We start from the raw sequence: 26,814 nt of genomic DNA, 5'->3' as shown, positions 1-26,814 counted from the left end.
CGCGTGCACGGGCAGATCCACTGCGCGCCCGGGCCTCAGTTTCCCCGTGTGCACGGTGGGCAGGTCCACCGCGCGCCCGAGCCTCAGTCTCCCCGTGTGCACGGCAAGCCCACCGCACGCCCAGGCTTCAGTTCCCTCCTCCCCCCAGCCGGCGAGCGGCCCGCAGGCTCGGCAGGAGCGGCGGACACGGCGGTCAGCGGCCGCCCCCCTCCCCGCGCGCCGACCAGGCACCCGGTCTCAGTTCCAATCAGACTTTCCGGCCACGTGCCCTCAAACAAGATGGAGCCCCAGAGGTTTCCTGCCCGACCCCAACATGGCGGCGCGCCTCCCTTCGCCCTCAGGCCGGGGGTGGGCGGCCCCTGCCCGTTTGCAAGATGGCGGCAGCCTGGGGGAAGCACGCTTCCCGCCTCCCGCCTCGCCACGTACCCGCTCTCAAGATGGCTTCTCCCGCGAGCCCCGCGCAGGAGGGCGGCTGGCTCACGGGCTCAGGCGCCGTCACGTGGCCCCGTCTGGCCTCCCCTCCCCCGACTCCACGGGCGGTTTCCGCCTGGAGGCCTGATGGACGGCCGCCGCCTCCAATGACCGCCCGGCGTTCCCCTTGGCCCCACCCCCTGAGCGGTTTCTTAGCCAGTGGGAGGCGCCGGCGGCGGCCCGCGGAGCTGGCCCCGCCCCTCCCCGCGGCGGGAGCCAATGGGCAGGGCGCGCGGGGGACGTGTTCGGGCGTCTCCGCCATTTTGTGAGTCTATAACTCGGAGCCGTTGGGTCGGTTCCTGCTATTCCGGCGCCTCCACTCCGTCCCCCGCGGGTCTCCTCGGTGTGCAATGGACGGGTGAGTCGTGCCGGCCGCGCTCCCCGCCGCCTCCTCGCGCGCCCGCCGGCCCCTCGCCGCCGCCCGGGCCCCTCGGGGCGACGGCCCGCGCGCCGCTCCGTCGCTGTCCCGGCCCGCGGGCGCCTTTGGTGCCTCCCCCACGCCGGCCTGGGCGCGCGCGGGGCGCGGGGTACGGCGGCCGGGGCCGCGGGGGGACGACTGGGCCCGGCCCAGCCCGTTTCCGGCCTGCGCGCGCCCCATCCCGGGCGCACGCGGCGGCCGCGCGGCCTTCCTCGCTTCCCGTCCGGTCCCCGCGCGCCCCGTGTGGCCCTTCCGGTGCCCCGTCCCCCCTTTCGCGCCCCTGCTGTGGCCCTGTGGGCCTCCTGTTCTGTCTGCGCGCGCCCCGCGTGGCCCTTCCCGCTCCTCGTCCGCCCCCCGCGCGCGCGTGCGCAGCTCCGCGCGCCCCCGCCGGGCGTCTGGTGCGCGTGCGCGGCCTTTCCCGCCGCGCGGACTCTGCTCCCGGCCCCCCCTCGCCCGCCGCGGGCCGGGGCGCGGCCGGAGACGCCGCCTCCTCCCGGAAGGGCGCGGACCCCGCTCGCCCCCGCCCGCCGCCCCTTTGTTCCCGCCGGGGGCGAGGGCCCGGCCGGCGCTCGCGGAGCCCAGAGCGGCGGGTGGAGAGGGAGAGCGGCGGGTGGAGAGGGAGGGAGGCGGGCGCGGGGACACAGTGTCGGCGCCGCGCTACAAAGTATCCGCGTGGTGCTACAGTGTCGCTCGCGGGGAGGTGGCGGCGGTGCAGGGGCCTCGGTCCCGGCGGCGGCCGGTCCTTGCAGCCTGCCCGAGGGGGAGGGGCGCGCGCCGAGTCCCGGGAAGTTGGGAGGTTCCGGAGGCGGCTCCGGTTTCTTCCGACCGGGCGGTGCGCGCCCTCCCCGGCCCGACCCCTGGGGTGGGGGGGTGTGGCTCCCGTGCCCGGGGGTCACGTGCCTCGTGCGGCTCGGGTTTGAAATGATAGGTTTGGGGCTGAGTCGAGTCCAGCCCTTTAGAAAAGTTGCTGCAGCAGGAGGAACATGATCTCCTCGGGGTGCGCCTTGCTTTTCGGCTTGGACGCCGCCGCCGCGCCCCTGCCCAAGCCGGCGGGCCGCGGGGGCCCTGGAGAGGGTGCTCGGCCCGGCGGGAGCGTGTTCCTGGCCGTCCGGTCGAGCGCTGGCGCTCGGGCTGCTCCCTGAAGGGGCGTCCGGGGTCCGGGGGGCGTTCCGCCCGCAGATGGGGCGGCCAGGCCGCGCGGCCTCCCCGGGGCGGGGTGGCGGTCACCTGGGCGGCCTCTGGCGCAGGTTTGCAAACCGTTTGCAGTAAGGCCGCTCTGCGCAGAGCGCTTCCCGCTTGGAGGCCCCCCGGGGAGCAGGAAGCAGAGCCGCCCCGGGTTAGCCGTCGGGGCAGCTGCATGTTTCTCATTCTTGCAGTTTTTCTGGGGAGTTCTTCCTTGGCTTAGTGAGGTCTTTAGAAGTCTGCTGACACGAGTTTACAAGGTTTTGTTTCGTAGGCCAGAGGGGAAGGCGCTGCGGCCGAGGTCGGGGCGAGCGTGCCTGCGAGCAGGGGAGGGTGGCAGCGGCGGGACTGGGGTGCAGGGCTTGGTGTCCCCATGCCCGAGGGCGTCAGGTCGTCGACTTGGTTTCCTGAGGGCAGGAGCGACAGAAGAGGAGCTCGGGGGCCCCAGGGAAGCAGTGCAGGCGGCTGCCCCAGGGCTCTGTGCCCGGCCTAAGGCCAGCCTCCTCTGGCCCACCGGCTGAGGGGGACATCGCTGCGTGACATCACGGAGGCTCTGGTCACCAGACCACCAGGCGGGGCAGCCAGGTGACCTGGTGGGGGGCGTTGCTGACTCAGTTCCCTTCCTGGACGGGCGGTCTGTGAGTCACTCTGTTCGGTAGTTTGCCACTTCCTATCTGCCACGTCGAAGCTCTCGGGGGCTCCCGCTGAGTGGCCGCGGTGCAGTGCAGGCTCAGGGCGGCTGGAACCGGGGGCAGGCGCCATGCCTTCCTCCTGCCGCCCTGAGGAGGGCCCGAGCCCCGCGGTGGCGGCGGAGGAGAAAGTCCAGTCACGCGGAGCCAGGTTGATGAGTAACTTGGGCGCGTTTTATCTTCCGTTTTACCTGCTGCTCCTTGCTGCCCGTTCTCCTCTGAGCTTCCCCTCTGTGAACCTTGAGTCCCTCCTCGTGCCCCCCGGCCGAGCTCTGACCTCAGGGCCTGTGCGCAGGTCTCTCCCCGGCCTGCCTCCCTGTGCTGGAAGGGTCCCTGGTTTCCAGTGTTTAGAAAGCAGAGCAGAGCAGCAGACTTTAGCATCAGGCTGCGGGAGCCCCAGGGGCTTTGCAGGGGTGTCTTTGTCTGTGGACCGTCCGGAGGCGGGGCCTGGGGTCCTGCTGGGAGGGAGGGGCGGAGGACAATGGTGGCTCCTTTTCAAGTGGAGCTGAGATGGATGGCTCACTTCTCTGCCTTAGCTTTCCCGCCAGGAGGGCCCGGGGGGCACGTGCAGCCGGGGACCCCACGCTGGCGGCTTGGCGGGTCTCCACGCCTGGGCCGGCCGCATACCTGCCTAACCGTCTTCTCTTCTCTCTCCGCAGCATCGTCCCAGACATAGCAGTTGGTACAAAGGTAGGTGCTTCTGACCCTGCTTCCTTGTTGCTCGCTGGCCGCGGCTCCGGGTTTCCCAGTTTGCTTCGGGCGGAGAGTGTAGGCCGGGCGAGTCTCTCGGCAGCGTTCTCTGCCCGTCAGCGTGTTCGCGTCCAGGCTGAGAGTCCCCAGCAGGGTGGGCCAGGTGGCCTTCCCGGTGAATGCTCCTTTAGTCTTGAGTTGGGATGGGCAGTGGGCGCTGAGCAGGGGTCCAGGGGCTGCGGGTGGAGACTGGGAAGTTGAATGTAGTTGCACCGTGAGGAGGCTGGAGTGGGAGGTGGGATTGGAGGGGCTGTGGGCGCCCTGGGACCTTACGGGCGGCTTGAGATGGTGCTGAGGATGAGTTTTGCTCTGGAACATTCCAGGGAGTGTTTCCGGGTAGAGGCAGGGGAAAGTGCTGGGCTCCAGCGTGCGGCTCAGCACGTTCATCTGTACCCACGGGGAGAGCAGGGTCGAGGGGCAGGCCGGTCGTCCTGGGCTCTGGTGGCCACTGCTGGCCACTTGGTTAATGATTTGGGACTGGGTCCTGGCTGGGGTTGGGGTCCTCCTCCTGGGGCTGAGTTCCCTGAGCCTGCTGGGGGTGGCTTGGGTGTCCCGCTGGTCTCTGGAAGCTCGGCTGTGGGGCCTGGGCTGAGTTTCGGTTTCCCCACCGGGTTCCTGTCCTCGCCGCCTGTCTGGTCCTTCTGCAGATAAAACCTGTTTGTTGGCTGGCGGCTGGGGGAGGGGGCCTCCGTCTAAGGCGCTTGTGACAATCGTGGAAACGCCTGGCTCACATGTAATCCTCCCGGCTGCCGTGGGGCCCACTTGGTGTCCAGCTGGAGCAGTCCCCTCCCGTCCCCAGGAGACTTTGCCCCTCTCTGCAAGCACAGCCCTGTGCCCGAAGGCCCTCAGCAGGAGGGCAGCATGGGGCCTGGGCTCCGTCGTCCCTGCCCCTGGTTCAGAACGAGCTGTGCTGTGGCAACAAGGGAGGTCCCCGTGCTGTGCGGAGCCGGGCACCCTGTCCCCAGCACAGGCATGCCCGAGTGCCAGCCTGGCCCACGTGCCCCGGGGTTCTGCCTCGCAATTCTCCCGAGTGGGCTGGTCCTTGTGAGTCACTGTCACTGTGTGTGGGCACCCCCCTATGGGGGGCCGTGTCACCAACCCGGCCTGTGTCAGGGCAGTGGGCCGGCCGAGCAGGCAGAGAGTTGCCCGCAGTTGTGGGAGTGCCAGGCCACCTGCCATGGGAACACGATTAGGGCCAAGAATGCCACCACTGTGAGGAAACAGGGCCTTGGCCGTCGCTGTCAGGAGCCAGACGCTGTTCCTGAGGTGTGGGGTGCCTGGGCCGTCTCCAGCTCTGAGCCCGAGGAAGGCAGGGACTGGGTGTAGACAGGAAAGGGCTTTGCTGAGGACTCTGTAGGACTTGCACCTGCCCTCGGGGTCAGAGGGGCTCTGCGGGGGGACCACCTCCGTCTGTCCCTCCTGAGCCCTCAGGACCCGGGACCCACAACCCAGCATTAGGACGGTGGCTGCTTCTGAGCGCTGCCGTTGTAGCCCGGGGAGCAGTCTGGTCTGTGGTTGCTCTGCCCCGCGCCCCCCCACACCCTGACCTTGGCCCTGGTCTCAGGCCCGCGCCTCCAGCAGAGGAGAGTTGGCCCCCCTGCAGGCACTCAACGCAGCCAGGGGTCTGGTTTGGGGACCTGCCCAGTCGGCGTGCTCGTTCCTGCTCCTCCTCCCAAAGGGTAGTTTGTTATCCTCTTTGGACTTCTTCAGTTGGTCTTGCCTGCCGGGGGTGCAGGGCTGGCAGGGGTCCAGGGTCCCTCAGCCTGCAGGAGATGGGGCCACACGGACCCAGGCAGGCAGGGTTTTGCTTGTTTGTAAGAGGCAGGTATGTTGGCGTTTGGGGGAGGGGCAAAGATAAGGCATCCTTGAGATGGGACACTGAGGGGAGGCTGAGGCTCGGCCGGGGCGCAGGGGGTTCTGCTGAGGACCCAGGAGGGCTGGTCTTTCCTCTTCCTGCTGCGGAGCAGAGGGCTCCTGGGGGCCGGGGACCCCTCCATGGCTGTCGGGTTCGCATCTGGACGTGGTCGGAGGAGTCACTTGGGTCCTGCTTCCCTGGCAGGGCGGCCCCGGGTGGGGGCCCCATCCTGGCTGCCCTTGGGGCCTAGTTCTCGGTGGGCTGGAGGCCTGGGGGCTCCGTACACCCACGTTCCTGGTGCTTGTGCTCCCGTTCTCCAAGCCCAGGGCCTGCCTCTGGGGAGTTGATTCGATTAGGTTGAGACGAGCAGTGAACGAGTCGTCTCTGGAAAGAAGCGGGCCAGTCAGAAGGCACAGGGAGCTTCCCTCGGCCGTGCTGGTCGCCTCCCTGGTCTCAGGGCCGGGCCTCCCGTCTCGCAAAGCGCCAAGGCCCAGGCTCGGGTTTCCTCAGCCGCTGGGAAATAGGGCAGGCCCTCCGGCTGAGCGCGCGGCTGTGGCAGACAAGGGGGCTTTGTTCCTCGTGGGGCTCAGCCTTGTGATGGGCACTTGTGCCGTGGCCCCCATGTGGACCCAGGGGGGCCGTGCCCAACCTGGAGGCGGGGTGGCACCCACAGTCCCTGCAGGTGATGGGACCCCCGCCCCCTGCTTAGGAAGGCCCCATGCTTGTGGCGGGTTGGCAAGGAGGGGGGCGTCCTGGGACTCTGGACCTGCGCTGTGTGGGCAGGTGGGCTCAGCTGAAGGCCGTGGGATGTGGTTGGGGGTCCAGAGGAGGGTGGGTGCGGCTGTGCCCCCAGTTCCAACATGCCCTCTCCTCTTCCAGCGGGGATCTGACGAGCTCTTCTCTGCCTGCGTCACCAACGGACCCTTTATCATGAGCAGCGGCTCGGCCTCCGCAGGTAGCCCACCGTCCGGCGTGGTCGTGGCCCCAGGTGCTGTGGGGATGGACTCGCTTGTGGCGCATCAGCCCTGGCCCCCGTGGCCTCGTGCCCCAGTTCACACAGCGCCCTGCTTCCTGGGGAGTGGGGGTGGTGGAAGGACACCAGACGTGGGCCCCCAAGGCGGGCAGGGGCGCCGTGCCTCACGAACGCTCCTCCTCAGCCAACGGGAATGACAGCAAGAAGTTCAAGGGCGACAGCAGGAGCGCAGGCGTGCCCTCCCGCGTCATCCACATCCGAAAGCTGCCCAACGACGTCACCGAGGGCGAGGTCATCTCTCTGGGGCTGCCCTTCGGGAAGGTTACCAACCTCCTGATGCTGAAGGGGAAGAACCAGGTACGGCCGCTGTGCCGGGGGCCGGCTGGGGGTGGCTCTGGGGGCCCGGCTCACCTGCGCCACCCGCAGGCCTTCATCGAGATGAACACGGAGGAGGCCGCCAACACCATGGTGAACTATTACACGTCAGTGACGCCCGTGCTGCGCGGCCAGCCCATCTACATCCAGTTCTCTAACCACAAGGAGCTCAAGACCGACAGCTCGCCCAACCAGGCGGTGCGGCCCGGGGCGGCGGGCGTGGGCGGGCCGGCGGCCTGGGGGTTGGCCCGGGCACGCGGCTCACAGCTGTGCCCCCACAGCGCGCCCAGGCAGCCCTGCAGGCCGTGAACTCGGTCCAGTCAGGAAATCTGGCCCTGGCCGCCTCGGCCGCCGCGGTGGACGCCGGGATGGCGATGGCCGGCCAGAGCCCGGTGCTGAGGATCATCGTGGAGAATCTGTTCTACCCGGTGACCCTGGACGTGCTCCACCAGGTGAGCGACCTGCGGGGCGCGGCTGGGGCGGGGGCGGCAGCCGTGGCGGGCGGAGGCGAGCGTGTCTGTCCCGCAGATCTTCTCCAAGTTCGGCACGGTGCTGAAAATCATCACCTTCACCAAGAACAACCAGTTCCAGGCGCTGCTGCAGTACGCGGAGCCCGTGAGCGCCCAGCACGCCAAGCTGGTGAGCGCCCCCCCCACCCCCGCCCGAGGCCCTGCCCCCAGCCCTCCCCGCCCCTCCCCCCGGCGCAGCGCTCACAGCCCCTCCCCGCAGTCGCTGGACGGCCAGAACATCTATAACGCCTGCTGCACGCTGCGCATCGACTTCTCCAAGCTCACCAGCCTCAACGTCAAGTACAACAACGACAAGAGCCGCGACTACACGCGCCCCGACCTGCCCTCGGGCGACAGCCAGCCCTCGCTGGACCAGACCATGGCCGCGGCCTTCGGTAGGACGCCCGGGCTCCTGGGACGCCTTTGTGGGGGGCGAGGATGTAGCTCAGGCTCAGGGCCCAGGCCCCAGGGGTGCCCAGCACAGACGCGGCCCCGCGCCCTGCCCCGGCGGCCTGGGCGGTGGGAGCGGTGATTAGCGTCTCATTTATTTCTAGGTGCGCCTGGTATAATGTCAGCCTCTCCGTATGCAGGAGCTGGTTTCCCTCCCACCTTTGCCATTCCTCAAGCCGCAGGTATTCACACACCCGGTCGTCCCCACAGCCGTCTGCATGCCCACACTCCTCCGTAGCTCTGCTTCCGCGGGCAGCCGACGTGGCGCAGCCCCGGGGAGCCACCTTCCTGGGCGCGGCTCTGGGTCCCCAAGGAGCCTGGACAGGGCAGGCGCAGGCCAGGGCCGCGCAGAGAGTGGGCTAACCCCGCAGTCTCTGGTCTGTTCCCTCAGCGTCTGCGGGGCGAGCCGCGTGGTTGGAGGGATGTGCCCCTAGTAGAGGAGTTTAAGTGGCCCGGTAAGCGGAGCGCATGCCCAGGCGGGCACCTGCGCGCCCCTCCCGGGGGCCGGCGCCGCCGCGTGAGTGTCGAGCCTGCTGGTTGCGCCGGCCCGTCGTCTGCATGGTGACGGGTGTCTGCATGCACGAGGCGGAGGCCGCGGCCCAATTCTGCATCCGCGGAGCTGGCGCTTCTGTGCTGTCTGGCGCATGTAGACAGGTCCAGGCCCAGCACGAGCTGTGCCACGAGGAGAGGATGGTGCGGCCGGTGGCCAGGCAGGGCCGCGAGCAGCCGGGCGCCTCTGCGCGGCTCCTTTGCATGAGGACGGGCAGGACCCGCGCCCCTCGTCCGGCTGCTGCTCACTGCATCCCTCCCTCTCTCCCTCCCTCTGCAGGCCTCTCTGTCCCCAACGTGCACGGGGCGCTGGCCCCCCTGGCCATCCCGTCGGCAGCGGCAGCGGCAGCAGCGGGCAGGATCGCCCTCCCGGGCCTGGCTGGGGCCGGGAACTCTGTGCTGCTGGTCAGCAACCTGAACCCCGAGGTACGTGGCCCCAGGCGTCCTCCCAGGACACGGGCGGGCGGCCGTGCAGGTGGCAGACAGGCTGGGCCCTGTCACCCGGCCCGGGCAGGGCACTGTCCCCTGCGTCCCTCTGTGCTGGCGTCGCTCCCGCGTCCTCCTTCCCTTTGCGTGCGGTCTCCCGTCTCCATCACCTCAAGTCAGGTTTAACCTTGTGGCACCCAGAGTCGCAGGCCCCTTGCCCGGGAGCCATCCTGACACCAGGGCATGAGCCTCAGGAAGGGAGGGCGCGACCCCGTGTGGCTCGGCGTCCAGCCGGCTGGGGCGAGCTGGGTGCGGTGACGGGCTCCCAACTGTACCCTCCGGGCGGTGGGCGCAGCCAGGCTCTCAGACTGTCCTCTGTCTGTCTGACCGCTCCTCTCACTTCTCGGCCGCGGCCCGGCTGTGTTAGCGGTTCCGGCAAAGCCGCCACTAACAGACCCGCCGAGCTCGTGTGAGCGTGAGGGCCCGCGGCGGCGAGGAGGCCCCGGCGCTGGTGTCCCCGGTGGCGGCCCCGGGCCCGTGTGCGTGTGGAGCTTGACTGTGGACACTGCGGGTTCTTACGTATTTACTGACCTGTGTTTTTTGCTACTTTTTTCTTTTCTCCCCTTCCCCTTTCCCGGTTTTTTTTCTTGCCCTGATCCGGAATTTCTTTGCCAACTGACTGCACGGTTCTTCTGCTTCCGTTGTTGCTTGAAACAAAACAAAACCATAAATAAATAAAAACAAAATTCCCCCTCAAACCCTGCTCTCCGGAACCAACCTGCCCTTGAATATTAACATCCTGACAACTTCATCATCCATCAACCTGCACGCCTGCCTCCTCGGTGGACGATGGCTCCTGCTCCCTGACCTCTCCCTTTCCCTGTCCCTCCGCTGCCTTGCTCTGCTGTCCTCTAAAGAGAGTCACACCCCAAAGCCTCTTTATTCTTTTCGGTATGTTATCATTCACACTTTTATTACCTTGTTTGCGTTTAACGGAGGTTACTGTGGCCGCCCAGCCGTGCGGGGTGCGCGGCGGCCCGGTCGCGCGCGGCGGCCCCGGTTGCGTTTTGTATCTGGCGCCGTGGACGCATGTGGCCCGCATGCCGCAGAGGCCAGCGTGTGGTAGCATGTAGTGCTGGCTCTGGCCGTTGGCGTGTCCTGCGTTTAGGACTTGTGGCTGAAGGTCGCGCTCCTGGTAACGTCCCCGTGGTAGACGCAGGTCCCCGAGGCAGAGTTTAAGCAGAGCTGCGGGGAGAGCCAGCCCCGTGCGGGGTGCGGGGTGCGGGGGCTGGCGGGGAGGCGGCGCAGGCCAGCGGCTCAGGCCTGTCCCCGCGCTTTTGAAGGCGTGTACGGCGACGTGCAGCGGGTGAAGATCCTCTTCAACAAGAAGGAGAACGCGCTGGTGCAGATGGCCGACGGCAGCCAGGCCCAGCTGGGTAAGCACGGGCTCCGCGGGCGGGCGGCGGGCGGTGAGCCGGGGCCTCGGGCCACGTGTCCCATGTGTGTCCCGCCCCCGCAGCCATGAGCCACCTCAACGGGCACAAGCTGCACGGGAAGCCGGTGCGCATCACCCTGTCCAAGCACCAGAACGTGCAGCTGCCCCGCGAGGGCCAGGAGGACCAGGGCCTCACCAAGGACTACGGCAGCTCGCCGCTGCACCGCTTCAAGAAGCCGGGCTCCAAGAACTTCCAGAACATCTTCCCGCCCTCCGCCACCCTGCACCTCTCCAACATCCCGTAGGTGCCGCAGCGCGATGGCGGGCGGGGGTGTGGGGCCGAGCGCGTCCAGCCTGGTGGGCGCCGCAGACGCTCGGGTCCTTGGGGCCTGGACGCGCGCTCAGGGCCGCCCTCCCCGCAGGCCCTCCATATCCGAGGACGACCTCAAGATCCTCTTCTCCAGCAACGGCGGGATCGTCAAGGGGTTCAAGTTCTTCCAGTGAGTGCCAGGCCCCCCCACGTCCTCCTCCCCCGATTCCTCCCCCCGCTCACGCCCGCCGGCCTCTCGTCCGCAGGAAGGACCGGAAGATGGCGCTGATCCAGATGGGCTCCGTGGAGGAGGCGATCCAGGCGCTCATCGACCTGCACAACCACGACCTGGGCGAGAACCACCACCTGCGGGTCTCTTTCTCCAAGTCCACCATCTAGGCCGCCAGGACCCTGCGGGCGCCGCCACCACTTCCATCATTCCAGAAAAGCCACTTTAAAAAGCAGCTGAAGTGACCTTAAAAGACCAGAGATTTTATTTTTTTAAAGAGAAATCAGTTTACCTGTTTTTAAAAAAATTAAATCTAATTCCTTTGGGGAGCCGGCCTCGGCCCTCGCTCGGCGAGTGGACAGCGCGCCCGCCGCCCCGTGCCTTCTGCCGCCGGCGGGCCCCCGCGGCCCTCCTGTGCCTTAAACCCGCGCCCCGCGGGCCTCGCGGGGGCGGATGCGGGGCAGGGCCGGGTGCCCGGTGGCGGCCAACCCAGTGTAATCACCTGTGCGATGGCCCCCGGCCGCCGCCGCCTTCAGCTCCCTAATCTTGTGCTTCGATGCGCCGCACGCCTGTGCCTAGCGATCTCTCCAGTTGACCAAATATGCTAATCTTTCTTCATTTATATGCAAAAGACATAGTTTAAGTAACTTTTTATAGCGAGATGATGAAAATGGTATGAGTGTATCTAACTTCCTCCTCGTGGTGACCTGTATACTGTACTCGTGTTTCTGTGACGGCCGCAGGGCCTCCCGACGCCTTAGGCCCGGCCTCGTCCCAGGACGGGCGCGCTCCGACTTTCAGGGTCTCCTTTTTCCTGCAAATTTTGGACCAAAGTTTTCTGTTTTGTCTGCCTCTGACACTGGGACCCAGATGGTGGGGCCGCGGCCCTCGAGTCTTAACGTCTCCTTCGCGCCTCACCTGTTCCCGCGGGTCCAAGGGGCTCCCTGTGCGCGGACCCCGTGCTGGCCGCCCCGCCCGGGGACCTGGGCCCCGTTTCCAGATGGGGTGGAACAAGGGTGTAGATATTTATAATTTTTTATACCTGTTGTCAGAGACGAGGGGCAGCAATCGCGGTTTTTATGGTGACAGATGTATATTTTGATAACAGCAATTACAGGTCAGTATTGTGACGGGGGCTCGGCGCGCTCCACCGCCCGCCGCCGGCTTGTAATGCGGAGAGAACGGAATTAAAGCAATTTTATAACAACCCTGCCTTGTCCCGGTCGTTCTTGTGCCCCTGCAGGGTCACGTGGGGGCACCCAGTTCCCGTCTCCCAGCCTCGTCTCCTGTCCTCACACAGCTGAGGGGGCTGGGAGGTGGGGCCAGGGGTCGTGCCCCACAGTGTGGACCTCGGCACTGCCCTAGCTCCCGGTGCACTCGACGGGCCCCGCCCCCCACAACGAGTGTGCGCCCCAGGCAGGTGGAGCTGGGGACCCTGGCCCGTGTGCCACCACAGGGCTGCCCTCGGGGGTCCTTGGACCGAAATGACTGAGGAGCCAGACGCCAGTATCGACCTTTATTGTCTGCCACGAAGTCCCGCCCCGCCCGCGTCCACCCCGCCCCATGCGGCTGCCCCGCCCCGTTTGGCCCGGCGGCCGCTGCGCTCAGTCCTTGAACCTGCGGGCCACCTGCATCTTGCGGTAGTAGCTCTCTGCCTCCGCCTCGCCTGCCGCCTCGCGCTCGCCCAGCGCCAGGCCGCCTGCTTTGCGCCGCAGGGTCGACTCGCGGCTGCCCGGCCCCAGTGCCCCGTCGGCTGCGCCCAGCGGGGGCAGCCCCTCGCCCGTGGCCAGGTTGACGGTGGCCACGGCACCAAAGCGTGGCTCCTCCTGGTCCACGTCGCTGATGGACGAGCCGGGGGACACGCCAGGCGGCTTGGGCCCACCCCGGAAGCCGCGAGCCAGGTCCCCCAGCTCGTAGCTGCCCTCGCCCTCCGCCCCCTTAGCCCCGCCGCCCGCCGCCTTCCACTCCCAGGGCCCGTTACCCGCGGACAGGTGCACCACGGGGTGGTGGGGCGCATGCGCGTCAATGGTGACGATGCTGGCCGAGTCGCGGTCTGACGGCGACCGGTACTGGGAGGAGTCGGAGCTGGCGCTGGAGGATGAGGCCGTCTCGGCCGCCTTGGGGCCCGGCCCGCCCGGCGCCTTGGACATGGCGATCACCTGCAGCAGCCGGGGCGGGTTGGCCACGCGGGGCTGCGCAGGGGCCGCGACCACGGCCGCCCCACTCTTCTCGGCCATCATGAGCCACTTGGCCCGCACGGCAGCACTGCTCTTGGGGGACAAGCCGGCCGCCGCCTGCGCCCCCTCCTCGGGGATGTGCACCAGCGGCTGCGGCCCGGCCCGCGGCGGGAGGATGACCCGCGGCCCCAGCCCCGGCCGCGCCTGGACAGTGGGGTAGAGCGAGGGTGGGGCGGGACCCCCTTCCTCCCCATCCTCCTCCTCCTCCTCCTCTTCCTCCTCCTCCTCTTCCTCCTCCTCCTCCTCCTCCTCCTCGGCCATGGGCTCGGCGGGCGCCCGCAGGTGCGCCGGGCTGGCCTCGTCGGGCAGCCCCAGGCCACGGCCCTCCAGCGCCTTCTGCTTCCACTCGCTGATGAGCTGCTTGGAGCGCGAGGCGTCGAGCGGCACATGGATGGTCATGTGGCGGCGCGCGGGGTCATCGAGCGAGGGCGTGCTCACGCGGGGCAGCGTGTGGCTGAAGGTCACCATGCTCTCCTTGCCCATGGGGCTGCGTGGGGCCAGCAGGTCCACATCCACGCTGGCCCGCTTCAGACTGCCCAGCGAGGTCTTCTCGCGGGCCACGGGCCGCGGCACACCCTCCAGCCGCCCGGGCGGGCCCAGCTCGTCCGTGCTCACCGACTTGTTCTGCTGGTACACTGAGTCGTGGCCCCGCTGGGTCAGCGCCCGCAGCGCGTCCTTAGCAGGCGCGGGGGCCACCGGCTTCTCCGCGGGCGGCGCCTGGAAGTTGCCCACGGCGTGGCAGGCCTGGGGAGGAGACGCGGGCGGGGCATGAGGCGGGGGCCGGAGACGAGGGTCCCCACTGGCTGACACACTTGCCCTGGGGGGTCCGAAGGGGGAGGCCTGGCCCTCGCTGGGGGGTCTGAGGGAGGCGTCGGTCTTTCCCAGCCGGCGAACTCTGGCCTCAGGCTGCTGGCTCTGCATATGGAGCGCGTCTGCGCCACGAGGTTCTGACTCCAGCGTCCAGGGCACAGGACCGGTCAGAGCCTCAGCGCAGGGCCAGGCCGCGTCCCCCCAGGGGTCCCTCCGCGCGCCTGCACCCACCCCCAGCCCCCTCACCAGGTAGGCGGCGATGCCAGCGCCGATGAGGAAGCCGGCGTACACGTCCACGGGGTGGCTGCGGTACTGCGTGATCTGGGTGAGGCCGCACACGCCCGCGGCAATGGCGAAGGCAAACACCAGGACGGGCTTCAGCAGCTTGGTGGTGTCCGAGATGACCGAGTTGAAGTACATCTGTGGGCGGGGCGGGCGGGCGGGTCAGGGTGGCCGGGGAGCGGGGGTCGGGGGGCGGGGGCGGGGGGGGGCCGGGGCCTCGCCGAGACTCACCGACACGTAGACGGCGGCGAAGGCGGACAGCGTGGCATGCTGGGACGGGAACGTCTTCCTGTAAGAGGCGTCCGTGAGCCCCACAGGCTCTGGGAACCCCTCTGTGTCTCAGTTTCCCCGTGCGCTCAGCGGGCTGGGCCGGGGCGGCTCACCGTGCGGACAGGATGGCGTGGGCGTCGTGGCCGGAGCAGATGTCCTGCGTGACGTAGGGGTTGGCGTCGCACGACGTGCCCAGCAGCGTGTAGTTGGGCTCACAGACCGTCAGGAAGAAGGGCGCGTGGTAGCCGGTGGCCAGCTGGATGACGTCGGTCACCAGGGCCGTGGCGCACAGGCCGAACACGTGGACGCCTGCGGGGAGGGAGGGTCAGGGCCGGGCAGGGGCCCCGCAGGCGGACTCGGGGAGGGGCTGGGGCGCGTCCGCCACTCACCCACGAAGCGCACCGTGCGCCTCAGGAAGGAGTTGAAGCTGCAGCCGCCGGCACTGATGCTGCCCTCGGCCCCGCCCGGGCCCCCGCCGCGGCCCCACAGCCGCGACTGCAGGCAGTACAGCAGGGCCTCGCCCACCATGATCTGCGGACAGGGAGGCGCTCAGATGGGCCCGGCCGGGGGCGCCCACCCCCCAGCCCAGACCCCGGGCGCCCAGGACTCACCGACGCGGCGGGCGCGGCGAAGGCCAAACTGAGGAGCATGAGCAGCGGGATGAGCTCCTCGTTGGTCTCCACGTAGGGCATGGAGAGCGTGCGGTCGTAGCACTGGAAGCCCACCTTGGCCGGCTTGAAGAGATCGGTCAGCTCCAGAAAGTACAGGGACACGATGGACGACGCCACGATGGGCAGCTGTGGGGAGACGGCCGGCCAGCTCGCCCCAAGCTCGCTCACCGGGTCGTCCGTCCATGAATCTAGGCCCGTCCCCTGATCCAGCCACTGTCTGCCTGTGCACGCTGCGGTGCACCCGTTGGTCAGCTCACACGTCCATCCCGTGACCCACCCGCCACGCTGTGTAACATCCAGAGAGCCAGCCGGCCGTCTCAGCCACTCCTGCACCCAGGCATTCGTTCACCAACCCACCGAGTTACCCGTCCATCATCCACCCACCCACCCACCCATCCATCCATCACCCACCCACCCATCCACCTCATTCATTCATTTCTGCTCTCCAGCCGCCCTTGGCGTCTTGAACAACCTGGAAACAGCAAACACATTCCTGCCTTTGGGCCTTTCCTCTCAAGGAGGAACGGACGCCCTTGGACCTCCCTCTGGTGCCTCGCCCTCCTCTGAGGGGCCCCCGGGGCCGCCGTCTCTCCATGCCTTGTGCTGCTTCATTTCCTTGGGACTCTGCGCCCCCAGACACCAACCTACACTCAGCATCGGGCCCACGGCAGGTGCTGAGCTGAATGCCTGAATCCGTGGTGTCGCTCATTCGTGCTCCTGTCCTTCCGCACAGCCTGGTCGTGCCCCCTCCCCGAGCTGGGCTGCTCCCTGTGACCCTCTGTCGACGCCCCCACGGCTTTCCGAGCCTCAGGGTGGGTCCTCTGCCCCAAAAGGACATGAGAGGTGGTGGGGCCCCCGCCACCCCCGGAGGGTCCGTAGGTACCTCCTCAAGCCCCCCAGCCTCTTCTCATCGCTCCCAGAGACCCTCAGCCGCAAGCTAGGGACCCGAGAGCGTATCGGACCCAAGAAAATGATTCAGACACTCGCGGATGTCCTGCCAACGCATCTGGGACAGACGTGCGTTCGTAGAAAGTCAACGTAACGCTCGCAAGAAGGGAAAGGCAAGGAGAGCTGGCATGCGGTTTTGGGCCCATCGGGTTGGTCAAAATCCAAAAGGCCACGGGCGCTTGGTGCTGCCACGCCTGGAGGCGAACGGGCACCCGCGTGGGCCGGGGAGATGCTGAGGCCTCCTTGAGGGATGTGGGGTCTTTCCTGGGGGGCCACACCCTTCTCCCCAGGGACATCCCCTGCAGACGAGCTCCCTCTGTGCCCAGTGACACAGGCCAAAGGGGCTAGAAGCCCCCAATGACCAGTGCCTGGGGAAGGTGCCTCCGAGCTGGAGTACTACGCAGCAGTGAAAAAGGAAGGGACTCCCTTTCCTGGGACAATGTAAACCAAAGCAAAGAGCTCTAATCTCTGCCGGAAAAAAAGCCAAAAGCAGAAACTAGTGTTTTAATAGGTGGTGCCAGAAGAGATAGGCATCTGCTGGACCTGACCCCAAGCCTGAGGGGAGAGGAGTGGGAGGGGACTTCCGAGGCAGGGGGAGCTGCCTAACCTATCGTAACGGGGATTTCAATGCAAATCTAAGCAATAATCAGAGTTTCTGCCTGTTGGGGAGGGAGGGCTGGCCTGAGTTGAGCCAGCCTGTGCACCGGCCGGCCGGCCGCGGGGTGTGGGGGCCGCCGCTCCACCATGTCCTGCCCGGGCCCCTCACTGCAGCAGTTTCCCCCATGTCCACTGGGGGAGATCGTGGCTTCAGGGGGACTATGGCAGGTGCTGGCCCTCCGAGGACAGAGAGCTGTCACCCTGATTCATCGTCAGCATTGCCAGGCGGCTGCGCTTATGGCCTTTGATTTTTAAAACACTCGTGAAGTGGTCACCGTGGGTCCGGCCTGTCCCCGCCAAGGTTAGAAGTGCCGCAGCCCACAACCAGCAGAGGGGGACTTGAACTCAGGCCCTGGGGCTTCAGAGCCAAGTGATGGAGGAACATGCTGCACCCCCAGCCCCTCTGGGCCCCCAGCCCCTGCTCCAGCCCCTCCAGGGACCTGCCGACCTGCACCCCAGGTCGCCTCCACAGCCCAGAACACCCTTGTGGGCCTTGGGAACTCCTACTCGACCTGCAGAGCCCAACCTCTCTGACTCCCACCCCGGGGCACCCGGCTGCGCCCCGGACCCAGGCTGACCCCTGCTGCGGCTGCCCCTGTCCCTCAGCGTGGGGTCCCCAAGGGGTCCAGCAGAACCGAGGCCACTGCCCCGCCCCCCCTCCCACGCGACCCCCGCTCACCTCCACGAAGTAGAAGCAAGGCAGGAGCGTCATGCTGTCCTTGGGGGTTTTATTCTTCTCCTTGGTCGCGATCATGGTGCCGCGGGCGCCACAGGCCGTGGTCGGAGGGGACAAAGCCGCGCTGGAGGAGGGGGCCGCAGACTGAGCCCGGGGGGACCCGGTGCCGGCGCCTGCGGGGGAGGGGCGGGCGAGGATGCGACAAAACCGCTCGGGGAAACTGAGGCTGGAGAGGGGGCGTCGCCGCGGCCTCCCCCGCGCACTGCGGCCCTGGCCAACCGGCCGGCTGCCGGGCACCCGCACGCCCCGGATGGGGGGGGTCGGGAGGGGGCTCGGCGAAGAGGGCGGGGCCGGCCCGGCGCGGGGGTCTCGGGGCCGCGTCAGGGTCGGGGCGTCGCGGGGAACGGGGGGCCGGGGCCCGGGTGGGTCGGGCCCCACGGCCGCAGCCCCTCACCTGGCGCCCGCGCGGGCAGGGCGGAGCTGGCGGCGGCGGCGGGCGGGGGCTGCGGCGCGAGCACAAAGCGCGGCCCCTCCCCCGCGGGGGCGGGGGGCGGCGGAGGGGGAGGGGAGGCGGGAGGGACCCCGCCGCCGAGACCCCGCGCCCACCCGGCCTAGACGCGGCGCGAGGGGCGGGGGCTCTTTGTCTCGGAGCGAAGGGGCCGCGCGCGTCCGTCTCCAGCCGGGGCCCCGGGCGCGCCGTCCCCGCCTCCCCGGCTCGCGCCTCCTCCGCCTCCGGGGCTCGGGGGTCTCCGTCTGCGGGGGGCGCGGGCCGGGGCCGGGGTCCGCGGGCTCCTCCCCTCCCGGGCCTCCCGGATGGGCCGCGGGAGCCTCATCGGCGCGGGGCGCGGGGTCTCCCCGGGTCCCGCCCCGTCTCCGCGCGTCCCCGCGCCCCGCCCCGGTGCCCGCCGCCCGCCGGCGCGCGTTTCCATGGCGAGCTCCCTGGGCGCCCGAGCGGTCGGGAGACAAAGGAGGCTGGGGGGCCGCGCCCGCCCGCCCCGCGTCCCCGCGTCCCCGCCCGCCGCCCGCTCGGCCGCTCCGGGCCGCTCGCCAGGCCCCCAGCCGGCCCGGGATGCGGGGGCGGCGGGCGCGCCCTCGCCGGGAATTTACGTGTCGCGCATTGAGGCAGCGCTTGCTGTTTGCCAGGATCTACTCCCGACCACACACAGCCGTGTGGCGTAGGGACTGACTGACCTCTAAGTTTAGAGGAGGGGGAAACTGAGTCCCAGGGAGCTTAAAATCCCCGCTCGAGGTCTCCAGGCCCCCAAAGCCCAGATGTATTCGGTGCATTTGCTCAGCGTCTCCTGAGCTCCCACCGTCTACCCGGCCCCAAACAGCCCCTGGGGAGCCGCTGCGAACCGAACAGACCCCGACAGTCCATCCCGCGGTTAAGTGTCTGATGAGAGCACGGGGGGAAGGCTGCGTTAATTGAGCGCCTACTGTTTGCCTCCGCGGGTCTTTGTTCCCCTTCAGCCGCTCACAGGCTGCCCCCCTCCTGGCTGTGACCCTTCTGGTTTTAAAAGAGATGCTGGGCCGGCCGGGTGGTACAGTGGTTAAGTTCGCACGTTCCGCTTTGGTGGCCCGGGGTTCGCCGGCCTGGATCCTGGGTGCGGACACGGCACCCCTTGGCAAGCCATGCTGTGGCAGGCGTCCCACATAGAAAGTAGAGGAAGATGGGCACGGATGTTAGCTCAGGGCCAGTCTTCCTCAGCAAAAAGAGGAGGATTGGCGGTAGATGTTAGATCAGGGCTAATCTTCTCCCCCAAAAAAATAAAATAAAAGAGACGCAGCTCCCTGTGTCTTCAGAGAAGATTGTGTGTCCTTAGGAGGGAGCCCCAGGGCGTTTGAATCTCACAGGGGCCTCAGTGTCCTCCCCGGTCAATGGGCACTGGGGCTGCACCGAGCCTTGGCCACACCGGGTGCCGTCCTGCCTCCCCGGGCCTTGGGGGGACCGTCGGTTGGGAATCCTGGTGTCGAAAGGCGACCACAAACAGCCCCCGGGAGGTGGGGGAGGAGAGGAGAATGGGGCAATAGCTCGTGGCTGCCTCCCGGGGGGCAGGAGAAGGAAGGGGTGTCCTGGGGGCCCCTCCTGACAGCTGGGGGTCTGAGAGAATCTCAGGACTGGGGGTGGGGGTCCTGCTTCCTGCGGGATCCTCGGTGGTGGAGATGGGGAGGGCTGGGCGGTGGTGGCACGTGGCCCGGCTTGGGGGCCTGGCCTGGAGTCGGGGGCTCCAGGGAGCCATGGAAAGTCCAGAGCGGGCGCAAGGGGCTGCTGGAAACCTCTTACCGGAATTAACCGCTGGATGCTCCCCACAGCTTTGTGGGGCGAGGGGTTGTTGAGGTGCTCGTTGCACAGACGGGGAAACTGAGGCCCAGAGAGGGGCCCCTGGGGTCACCCAGCTGGGAAGGGCTGGCCCTGTGGGCTCCTGAGTCGCTCCTGTCCCCCCTGTGCTCTGGGGAAGCAGATTTGGGGGGACACTGCTGGGCGGGTGGACCAGGAGCCTCGGCGGGGACCAGGCCTGAGCCCCGGAACCCCGACATTCAGACTGAGCAGAGGCCCCTAAAGTCCAGCCTGATCCCTGCACCCCAAAACCTCCCAAGACACACTCTGTGGAGGGAAAGTCCCCCGGGAAGAACCCCCAGGGCTCCGGACACCAACTGGTGTCCCCGAGGTGTGGGGGTCACCAGCCCCAACTGCTCGGTTTCACCTGGAAATAAGCCCCATTTTAAAAACTGAGGTGAAGTTCACATAACACGAAATTAGCATCTGAAGCGTGCTGTTCAGCGTTTTCAGCACATTCACAGAATTGTGCGACCAGCGCCTCTATCTGGTTCCAGAACATTCCGTCACCCCGATAAGATCCCCCGTCCCCATCAGCATCACCCCCACCCCCTCCCCAGCCCCTGGCCCCCACGAGCCCGCTCTCTGTCTGTGGATCTGCCTGTTCTGGACGTTTCATGTCCATGGGGTCACACGCCGTGTGTCCTTCTGTGTCTGCTCCTCTCCCTGAGCGTCGTGTGTGCAGGTCCGTCCATGTGGCTGTGTCAGGGCCTCGCTCCTCTTCATGGCTGCGTCGTGCTCCAGCGTGTGGGCAGACACGTGTGTGGACCCATCGTCCATCGATGAGCGCTGGGGTCGTGTCCACCTTCTGGCTGTCGTGGGTCGTGCCGCAGTGGACGTGCACGTGTGCGTGTCGGTCTGCATCCGTGGCGCACACCCGGGAGCAGAATTGAGGAACGGGATGACCCGGTGATTAACAGCGGCGGAGTCGCCAGCCCGTGGTCCGCCAGCAGCGCCTGAGGACACTCGTCATTCTCCGCATCTTTCATTCTGTCTGTGGGTGTGAAGTGGTGTCTCTGTGGTTCCCTGATGACTAACAGTTCTGAGCGTCTTTTGCGGCTGGTCGGCCGCACGTGTATCTTCTCAGCGAGGCGTCCGTTCCCATCCTTTGCCCATTTGTAATAGGGTCGTTGGTCTTTTTGTTGAATTGTGAGGGTTCTTTATGTATTCTGGACCCCAATCCTGTTCTTCTCTCCCCTTGGCTGCACCTCTCACCTGGGTCTTGGGTGCCTCAAAACTTTGAAGACCCTGAAGACCCCTGTGGTCCGTGGCAGGGCCCCCAAAGCTCAGGCTGGGGAAACCGAGTCCCAAGCTGGCCTTGTGAGTGATGTTCACAATTCTGCTAATGTGTTGGATGTCAGCTGTGTGCCTACCGTGTGCTGGGCCTTCTGACAATTAATTCACATCACCCTCCCCCGCACCTGAATGTGTGGCCCATTTCACAGAGGGGGAAACTGAGGCACGGAGCGGGCCAGTTGGAGGAGGCCAGGGAGGCCCCAGGAGCGGTTGGCGGTGGAGGCCTTGGGCAACTTCCCGTTTTCCCGCCCGGAGGGGCTGGACCCCAGCGCGGTGGGGGTGGGGGGGGTTGCCGCCAACGGCCCAGGCCCCCGGTATAAAGGTGGCCGCCCTCCCCAGCCACCCCAGACTCCCGGTCATGCCAGCACTCAGATTTCTGGCCCTGCTGGCCGGCCTGCTGGCGACTGCCGGCGTGGGTGAGTGTCCCACCGTGTCCCCTGTCTGTGCGGGGGGGCTGGCTGCAGGGGGAGAGGCCACGTGGGGCGGACCTTAAGGGGGTCTTGAGGCTCAGAGAGAGAAAGCGACTTGCCCAGGCCACACAGCCAGACTGGCCCTCAACAGCCCGGGACGGGGCATGCAGGAGGCCTGGGGTCACCTGTCCTCATGGGGAACAGGGGAGGGGACGGCCCGGGGTCCCCCCAGGGATGGGGCTGAGACTGGAGGGAGCTGCGCCTGCCTCCCCCAGGCTCGGCGGCCCGCGCGGACATCGTGGGCGGCAGGAAGGCCCGGCGCGGGCAGCTCCCGTTCCTGGCCTCCGTGCAGGACCAGGGGCGCCACGTCTGCGGGGGCGCCCTCATCCACGCCCGCTTCGTGCTCACGGCCGCCAGCTGCTTCCGAAACCGGTGAGGGGGGCGGGGGTGAGGAGGGGGCTCTGGGAGGGGGCTCGGGAGGTGGGGGACCCCAGACAGAGGAAGGCAGCCAGGGTGCGGGGTGGGTCTCGACAGGGGAGATGCGGCCGCGGAGGGACCCAGGCCTCCCCTCGGCCACCGGACTGGCCACTCCCCCGTTATTTGCGAGCTTGCCCCCTCCTACCCCGGCCCAAGGCGGGTGCAGAAGGTCCGGGGCTTGCCCGCGAGCCCCCAGGGGCTGCCCCAGCCTGGTGCCTCCCCCCTCCCCCCGCTCCCAGGAACCCCGGGATCAGCGCCGTGGTGCTGGGGGCCTACGACCTGCGGCGGCCGGAGAGCACCAGGCAGACCTTCTCGGTGCGGAGCATCAGCGAGAACGGCTACGACCCCCAGCAGAACCTCAATGACCTGCTGCTGCTGGAGGTGCGCGGGGGGCTGGGGCGTGGCCAGAGGCGGGGGCCCTGGGCGTGGCTGTGGGCGTGGCTAGAGGCGGTGCCGGGGCTAGGGAGAGGCTAGTGGCGGGGCCGGGGCTAGAGGCGTGGCTGTGGGCGTGGCTAGAGGCGGGGCCCTGGGCGTGGCTGTGGGCGTGGCTAGAGGCGGTGCCGGGGCGGAGGGCTGCGGCGTGGCTAGAGGCGGGGCCCTGGGCGTGGCTGTGGGCGAGGATAGAGGCGGTGCCGGGGCGGAGGGCTGCGGCGTGGCTAGAGGCGGGGCCTGGGCGTGGCTGTGGGCGTGGCTAGAGGCGGGGCCGGGGCTGGGGAGAGGCTAGTGGCGGGGCCGGGGCTAGAGGCGTGGCTGTGGTCGTGGCCGAAGGTGGTGGGGCGGGGCGTGGGGGCGTGGCGAGAGGTGGGGGCGTGGCTGGGCGTGGCTGGAGGCGTGGTGGGGCGCGGCTGTGGGCGGGGCTTGGGCGTGTCCATCAGCCGGCGGAGCTCGCAGATGCAGCCAGGCCGCCCCTCCCGCCGCCTGTAGGTGGGCACCCGGGCTGTATCCATGAGATTGTTGATAGAATCTCGATGGACTTCTTGCACCGCGTTTGCTTGCGGAGTTTCCCGGGGCAGCCGGAGTAGCTGGGCCTCCCCGCCCGCGGAAGTAAAAACTGCCCGTTTGTCCGCATCGTCACTGACACTGGGTTTTATGGCTTTTTAAATGTTTTCCCAGCTGTGACGGGGATGGTGCCGTGCAGTTTCGTCTGCAAAAAAAAAAGGCAAAGGCAAAAAAAGGCAAAGCCCTTTCCCTTCAGGGTCTTGTCTCCTCCACCCAATCGCTTTCCTGGCGAGAATTATCGATTCTTCTTTTTCTACGGTGGAGGGATGGGAGACCCAGAGAGGTACAGCGACTTGGCCAGGATGGCACAGCTGGGTACCGCCCAAGCTGGCATCTGAACCCAAACCACTGTACAGATCAGAATTCATGTGGCCGCCGCTCTGGGTCCTGGCTGGACCCCACGAGGCTCCGGTCCCCACTTCCTCCCTCTCCTGACTTGGTTTCCCTCCACAGCTGGACCGGGAGGCGAACCTCACCAGCGGCCTGGCGCTGGTCCCGCTGCCCGCACAGAATGCCACGGTGGAGGCCAGCACGCGCTGCCAGGTGGCAGGCTGGGGGGCCACACGGAACGGGGGGCGTCTCTCCCGCTTCCCAAGGGTCCTCAATGTCACTGTGATGCCCCCGGACCAATGTCGCCCCAACAGTGTGTGCACCGGCGTCCTCACCCGCCGGGGCGGCATCTGCCAGGTACGGGCCGGGTGGGCCCTGGCACGGGCTCCCCATGGTGGGAGGAGGGGTCGTGAGAGGTAATGAGCTTCCCTGTGGTGGGAGAAAGCAAGCCCGGATTGTGGGCCCCGGAATTAGAATTGGATGTTTCCAAACTTGGAGCGATTTAACTGCATGAGAAACAGTATTTATTAAACACCTACTGTGTGCCACGTCCTGTGCTGGGGGCTGGAGGCACAGGGGGAACAAGACGGAGCAGGGCCCGCCCCTGTGGAGCTCCCAGACCCCGGGGTGGGGGGGGAGTCAGACATGGATCACGGGAGGGGCATGCCCAGGACACCGTGATCACAAGGTGGGTGGGGGGGAGGCTGGGGGGCACCTGGTCAGAGCAGCCGCCAGCTCAGGGGTTCTGAGTGGGAGCAGGGCAGGCAGCGCGGCCGGGGGGGGGGGGGGCCCTGACTCACTGCCACCCGTCCAGGGTGATGGGGGCGGCCCCCTCGTCTGTGATGGTGTGGCGCACGGCGTGGCCTCCTTCTCCCTGGGGCGCTGTGGCAGGGGCCCCGACTTCTTCACCCGCGTGGCGCTCTTCCGGGACTGGATCGACTCTGTTCTGAACTCCACGGTGGCCGAGTGCTGGCCCGAGGGGCCCCCCGCCGAGCCCGTGGGCGGCCTGTGACCTCCCAGGCCCGTGCCCGTGGCCTGTGGCCCTTGTGCACCCCCGAAGCCCCCGGCCCGTGTGGCCACGACTCTAATAAACGAGCCATTCCCGTTCTCCTGGCACCTGACTCTGCTTTGCGGGGGGCAGGGCGGGGCAGGAGGCGGTGACATCAGTGGCCTCCACCCCAGTGGCCTCTGCTCACTGAATTCACACCGAATTCGCTGAGACCGGGCGCTGTTGTCACCTCGGCCTGGCGGGAGGGCGCCAAGGCTCAGAGAGGCCAGGTGACTCCCCTGAGGTCACACAGCACGAGCGGGCTTTGAACCCGCGTCTGTGCGGTTGCAGACGCCCCTCAACACCTGTGGTTCCGGTCGGGAATCTGTGGGGCAAGACAGTCACAGACGACGGAGGACCTGGAGTCACAGATGGCTGACGCGCATAGAAAAGGGCTAAGATTTAATATTAAACAATAAATATAATTACATACAAATAGTATAAAGACATATACTAAATACAATTATATCCTCTACATTCTAGTTTATGGAGCTAAATAAAGCTTTTGTTAGAATAAGCACTTAAGTAATATTTATTATTTTCTATATGTTACTGTTACATTCTATACATTTTCACATATATTTTAAAATATGTAAAATATAATTAGAATAAATCTAATATATAAAGAGCATCTAAAATCAATAAGAAAAACAATAGCAGCCAGGTGGTAACCAGTGGGCGAGGATGTGACCTGAGGTCCACACGGAGGCCCTGCTGGCATGTGGGGAGCCTGAGTGACCCCCCCCAGGGACCCCATGTGTCGGCTGTGGGTGCGAGGGGCTGCCAGCACCGGAGGCACTGGGTCACCCCTGGGTGGGGCGGATCTGGGGGTGTCTGAGCCAGCAGTACCACTCCAGAAGTCCCCCCGCCCGTCATCGTGCGGAAGGCGAGGGCGTGTGGCCTCAAGGTGCAGAGACTGCAGCCAACCCTCATCCCCAGGAGGGGCCCACAGAGCTCGTGCTGGGTCACCTGGCAGCGGAATATTACACAGCCACAAAAAAGGTCCCGGCCCCAGGTGCTGCCCCAAGGCCCGAGGGGTCTTCACGGCCGGTGGAGACGTGACACCCCAGGGGGGACAGTGTGTACGTGGGGGACGTTCTCGTCGGCTGGTGGAGCGTCGGGGCCGAGAAAGTGAGTCGGTCTCGTTGGTGGAGGAGGCGGGACGTCCCGATCTCTCCGGTGGGGACTTTGCACACGAACCACACGAGGGCGGCGTGAAATTCAAGGTGAATCGTAGGTTCCAGGAGAGCGAGCACCAGGGACCCCGACCCGTGGAAGGGGGGTCGCCCGGCTCTGGCTGCTCCAACCTGAGCCCAGGGCCCCCGGTGCCGCCCAGACCAACGGGGGAGACTGAGGCCCCGAGAGGGGGGTGGGCGGCTCAGCAACCCTGACCACCCAGAGCCCACTTGGAACTTCGAGGGGTCCAGTCTCTCATCGTTCAGACGGGGAAACTGAGGCCCAGGGTGTGAGGTCCCAGAGCACATGGTTTCCCCAGCTCAGAGCCCCCGACGCTGACACAAAAGGGGTCTTTTTCTTTTTTGAGGCGAGGAAAAAGAGACAGAGACAGAGACACAGAGACACAGTGACAGAGAGACAGAGACACAGAGAGACAGAGACAGAGAGACAGAGAGACAGAGATGGACACGCTCCAGGCTGGGCCCCCCGCTCTTCCCACGATGCCGGGCGGGTCCTCCATGGCCCCCACGGCCGTTGCCGGTTGCACCACCCACAGTTGGAGCGGGAAGGAGCCGAGGCCACAGCTTCCAGCCCCACTTCCCCTCGGCCCCAGCCCGACCCCCGTGGCCCCAGAGGGTTCCTCGCGGTCGCAGCCCCCAGGGCCGCCCCCCAGCCCCCGCCCGCACTCGACCCCCAACCCCGACCCCGGCCGCGGGGCGAGGCGCACAGGGAGCAGAGTGCTGGGAGGTGGGGACCCCAGGCCGCCCCCCACCCCCGACTGGTGACTGACCCCTGACCCTCCAGGGAGGCTCCTGGGGCGCGAGTCCTGCCGGGACGGGCCAGTTATCCAGCGGGGTTTGAGGTGTGTGTTTCTTTTTCCTTTTCCTTTTCGGTTAAAGCTTCACTGAAATGCAGCTCAGGCACCTAGCAGCTCAGGGTCTTCAGTGCAACCATCCCTTCCACGTAATTCCAGAACATTCCGTCGCCATCAGCATCACCCCCACCCCCTCCCCAGCCCCTGGTCTCCACGAGCCCGCTCTCTGTCTGTGGATCTGCCTGTTCTGGACGTTTCCCGTCCATGGGGTCACACGCCGTGTGTCCTTCTGTGTCTGCTTCTCTCCCTGAGCGTCGTGTGTGCAGGTCTATCCATGTGGCTGTGTCAGGGCCTCGCTCCTCTTCACGGCTGCGTCGTGCTCCAGCGTGTGTGCGGACACGCATGTGGATCCGTCACCTGTGGACGGTCTGTTCGCTTTCGTTTGTTTAGGTGCGTTAACGCCTGGGAGGCGGGCTGTTCTCATCATGCCCATAACAGACGGGGAAACTGAGGCTCAGGGAGGTGGTGTGTCCCGCCCAGAGTCACAAAGCAGAATCCAAACCCAGGCAGCGGGCACTGGAACCAGGAGGGCAACAGCGGCCCGGACAAGAGCCGGGATGACAAAGGGGTGCCCCATCCCGGGCCGGCCGCCGAGAGGATGAGCAGAGAAGGGGGTCGGGAGTCGTAGCCGTGACAGTGGGGACGATGATGGGGTCGTCCCGAGGCGTTAAGTGCACACGTTCCGCTTCTCGGC

General features: G+C 67.1%; 3 protein-coding genes across 11 annotated transcripts; 2 read left to right on the top strand and 1 right to left on the bottom strand.

Moving 5' to 3' along the window:
* The first annotated feature begins 694 nt into the window (after window positions 1–694).
* PTBP1 (polypyrimidine tract binding protein 1) lies at window positions 695–11,828 on the top strand. 9 transcript variants are annotated; one of them, XM_046685309.1, is made up of 15 exons: window positions 695–829; window positions 3,420–3,450; window positions 6,245–6,320; window positions 6,523–6,695; window positions 6,765–6,911; window positions 6,995–7,165; window positions 7,242–7,352; window positions 7,443–7,617; window positions 7,798–7,854; window positions 8,502–8,647; window positions 9,565–9,598; window positions 9,991–10,083; window positions 10,167–10,383; window positions 10,505–10,582; window positions 10,659–11,828. In XM_046685309.1, exons 1-15 carry the CDS (start codon window positions 822–824, stop codon window positions 10,789–10,791), a joined length of 1,650 nt encoding a protein of 549 aa, XP_046541265.1. In that variant the 5' UTR covers window positions 695–821; the 3' UTR covers window positions 10,792–11,828. The 9 variants fall into 9 exon arrangements, with proteins under 9 accessions (XP_046541265.1, XP_046541263.1, XP_046541267.1 ...); XM_046685307.1 differs by having other exon boundaries at window positions 696–829; window positions 7,777–7,854; XM_046685305.1 differs by lacking the exon at window positions 695–829 and adding an exon at window positions 1,500–2,136 and having other exon boundaries at window positions 7,777–7,854.
* A 118-nt stretch (window positions 11,829–11,946) lies between these two features.
* On the bottom strand, window positions 11,947–18,164 carry PLPPR3 (phospholipid phosphatase related 3). The gene is made up of 7 exons (XM_046685303.1): window positions 17,176–18,164; window positions 14,832–15,017; window positions 14,610–14,751; window positions 14,334–14,529; window positions 14,182–14,239; window positions 13,915–14,088; window positions 11,947–13,602 (listed from the first exon to the last, which is right to left on the bottom strand). Exons 1-7 carry the CDS (start codon window positions 17,248–17,250, stop codon window positions 12,226–12,228), a joined length of 2,208 nt encoding a protein of 735 aa, XP_046541259.1. The 5' UTR covers window positions 17,251–18,164; the 3' UTR covers window positions 11,947–12,225.
* Window positions 18,165–21,164: 3,000 nt separating this feature from the next.
* On the top strand, window positions 21,165–24,080 carry AZU1 (azurocidin 1). Its single transcript, XM_046638338.1, has 5 exons — window positions 21,165–21,222; window positions 21,462–21,648; window positions 21,933–22,074; window positions 23,146–23,379; window positions 23,837–24,080. The coding sequence occupies exons 1-5, from the start codon at window positions 21,165–21,167 to the stop codon at window positions 24,032–24,034; spliced, it is 819 nt and encodes a 272-aa protein (XP_046494294.1). The 3' UTR covers window positions 24,035–24,080.
* The last annotated feature ends 2,734 nt before the right edge of the window (window positions 24,081–26,814 follow it).

This window comes from Equus quagga, chromosome 14 (genome assembly GCF_021613505.1).
Source record: "Equus quagga isolate Etosha38 chromosome 14, UCLA_HA_Equagga_1.0, whole genome shotgun sequence".
Taxonomy (NCBI): domain Eukaryota; kingdom Metazoa; phylum Chordata; class Mammalia; order Perissodactyla; family Equidae; genus Equus; species Equus quagga.
Note: the sequence above shows the minus strand (reverse complement) of the source record. Positions and strands in the feature narration are given on the sequence as shown.

Bases quoted from the DNA above. Each gene is read 5' to 3' on its own strand.
- PTBP1 (XM_046685304.1), top strand. From the start codon at position 2,832: ATGCCTTCCTCCTGCCGCCCTGAGGAGGGCCCGAGCCCCGCGGTGGCG. The intron at 7,618-7,776 runs GTAGGACGCCCG...ATTTATTTCTAG, and splicing joins GACCATGGCCGCGGCCTTCG to GTGCGCCTGGTATAATGTCA. The intron at 10,084-10,166 runs GTAAGCACGGGC...CCGCCCCCGCAG, and splicing joins CGGCAGCCAGGCCCAGCTGG to CCATGAGCCACCTCAACGGG.
- PLPPR3 (XM_046685303.1), bottom strand. From the start codon at position 17,250: ATGATCGCGACCAAGGAGAAGAATAAAACCCCCAAGGACAGCATGACG. The intron at 14,089-14,181 runs GTGAGTCTCGGC...CCCCGCCCACAG, and splicing joins TCGCCGCCGTCTACGTGTCG to ATGTACTTCAACTCGGTCAT. The intron at 13,603-13,914 runs GTGAGGGGGCTG...TCTCCTCCCCAG, and splicing joins CTGGCATCGCCGCCTACCTG to GCCTGCCACGCCGTGGGCAA.
- AZU1 (XM_046638338.1), top strand. From the start codon at position 21,165: ATGCCAGCACTCAGATTTCTGGCCCTGCTGGCCGGCCTGCTGGCGACT. The intron at 21,649-21,932 runs GTGAGGGGGGCG...CCCCGCTCCCAG, and splicing joins GCCAGCTGCTTCCGAAACCG to GAACCCCGGGATCAGCGCCG. The intron at 22,075-23,145 runs GTGCGCGGGGGG...TTCCCTCCACAG, and splicing joins ATGACCTGCTGCTGCTGGAG to CTGGACCGGGAGGCGAACCT.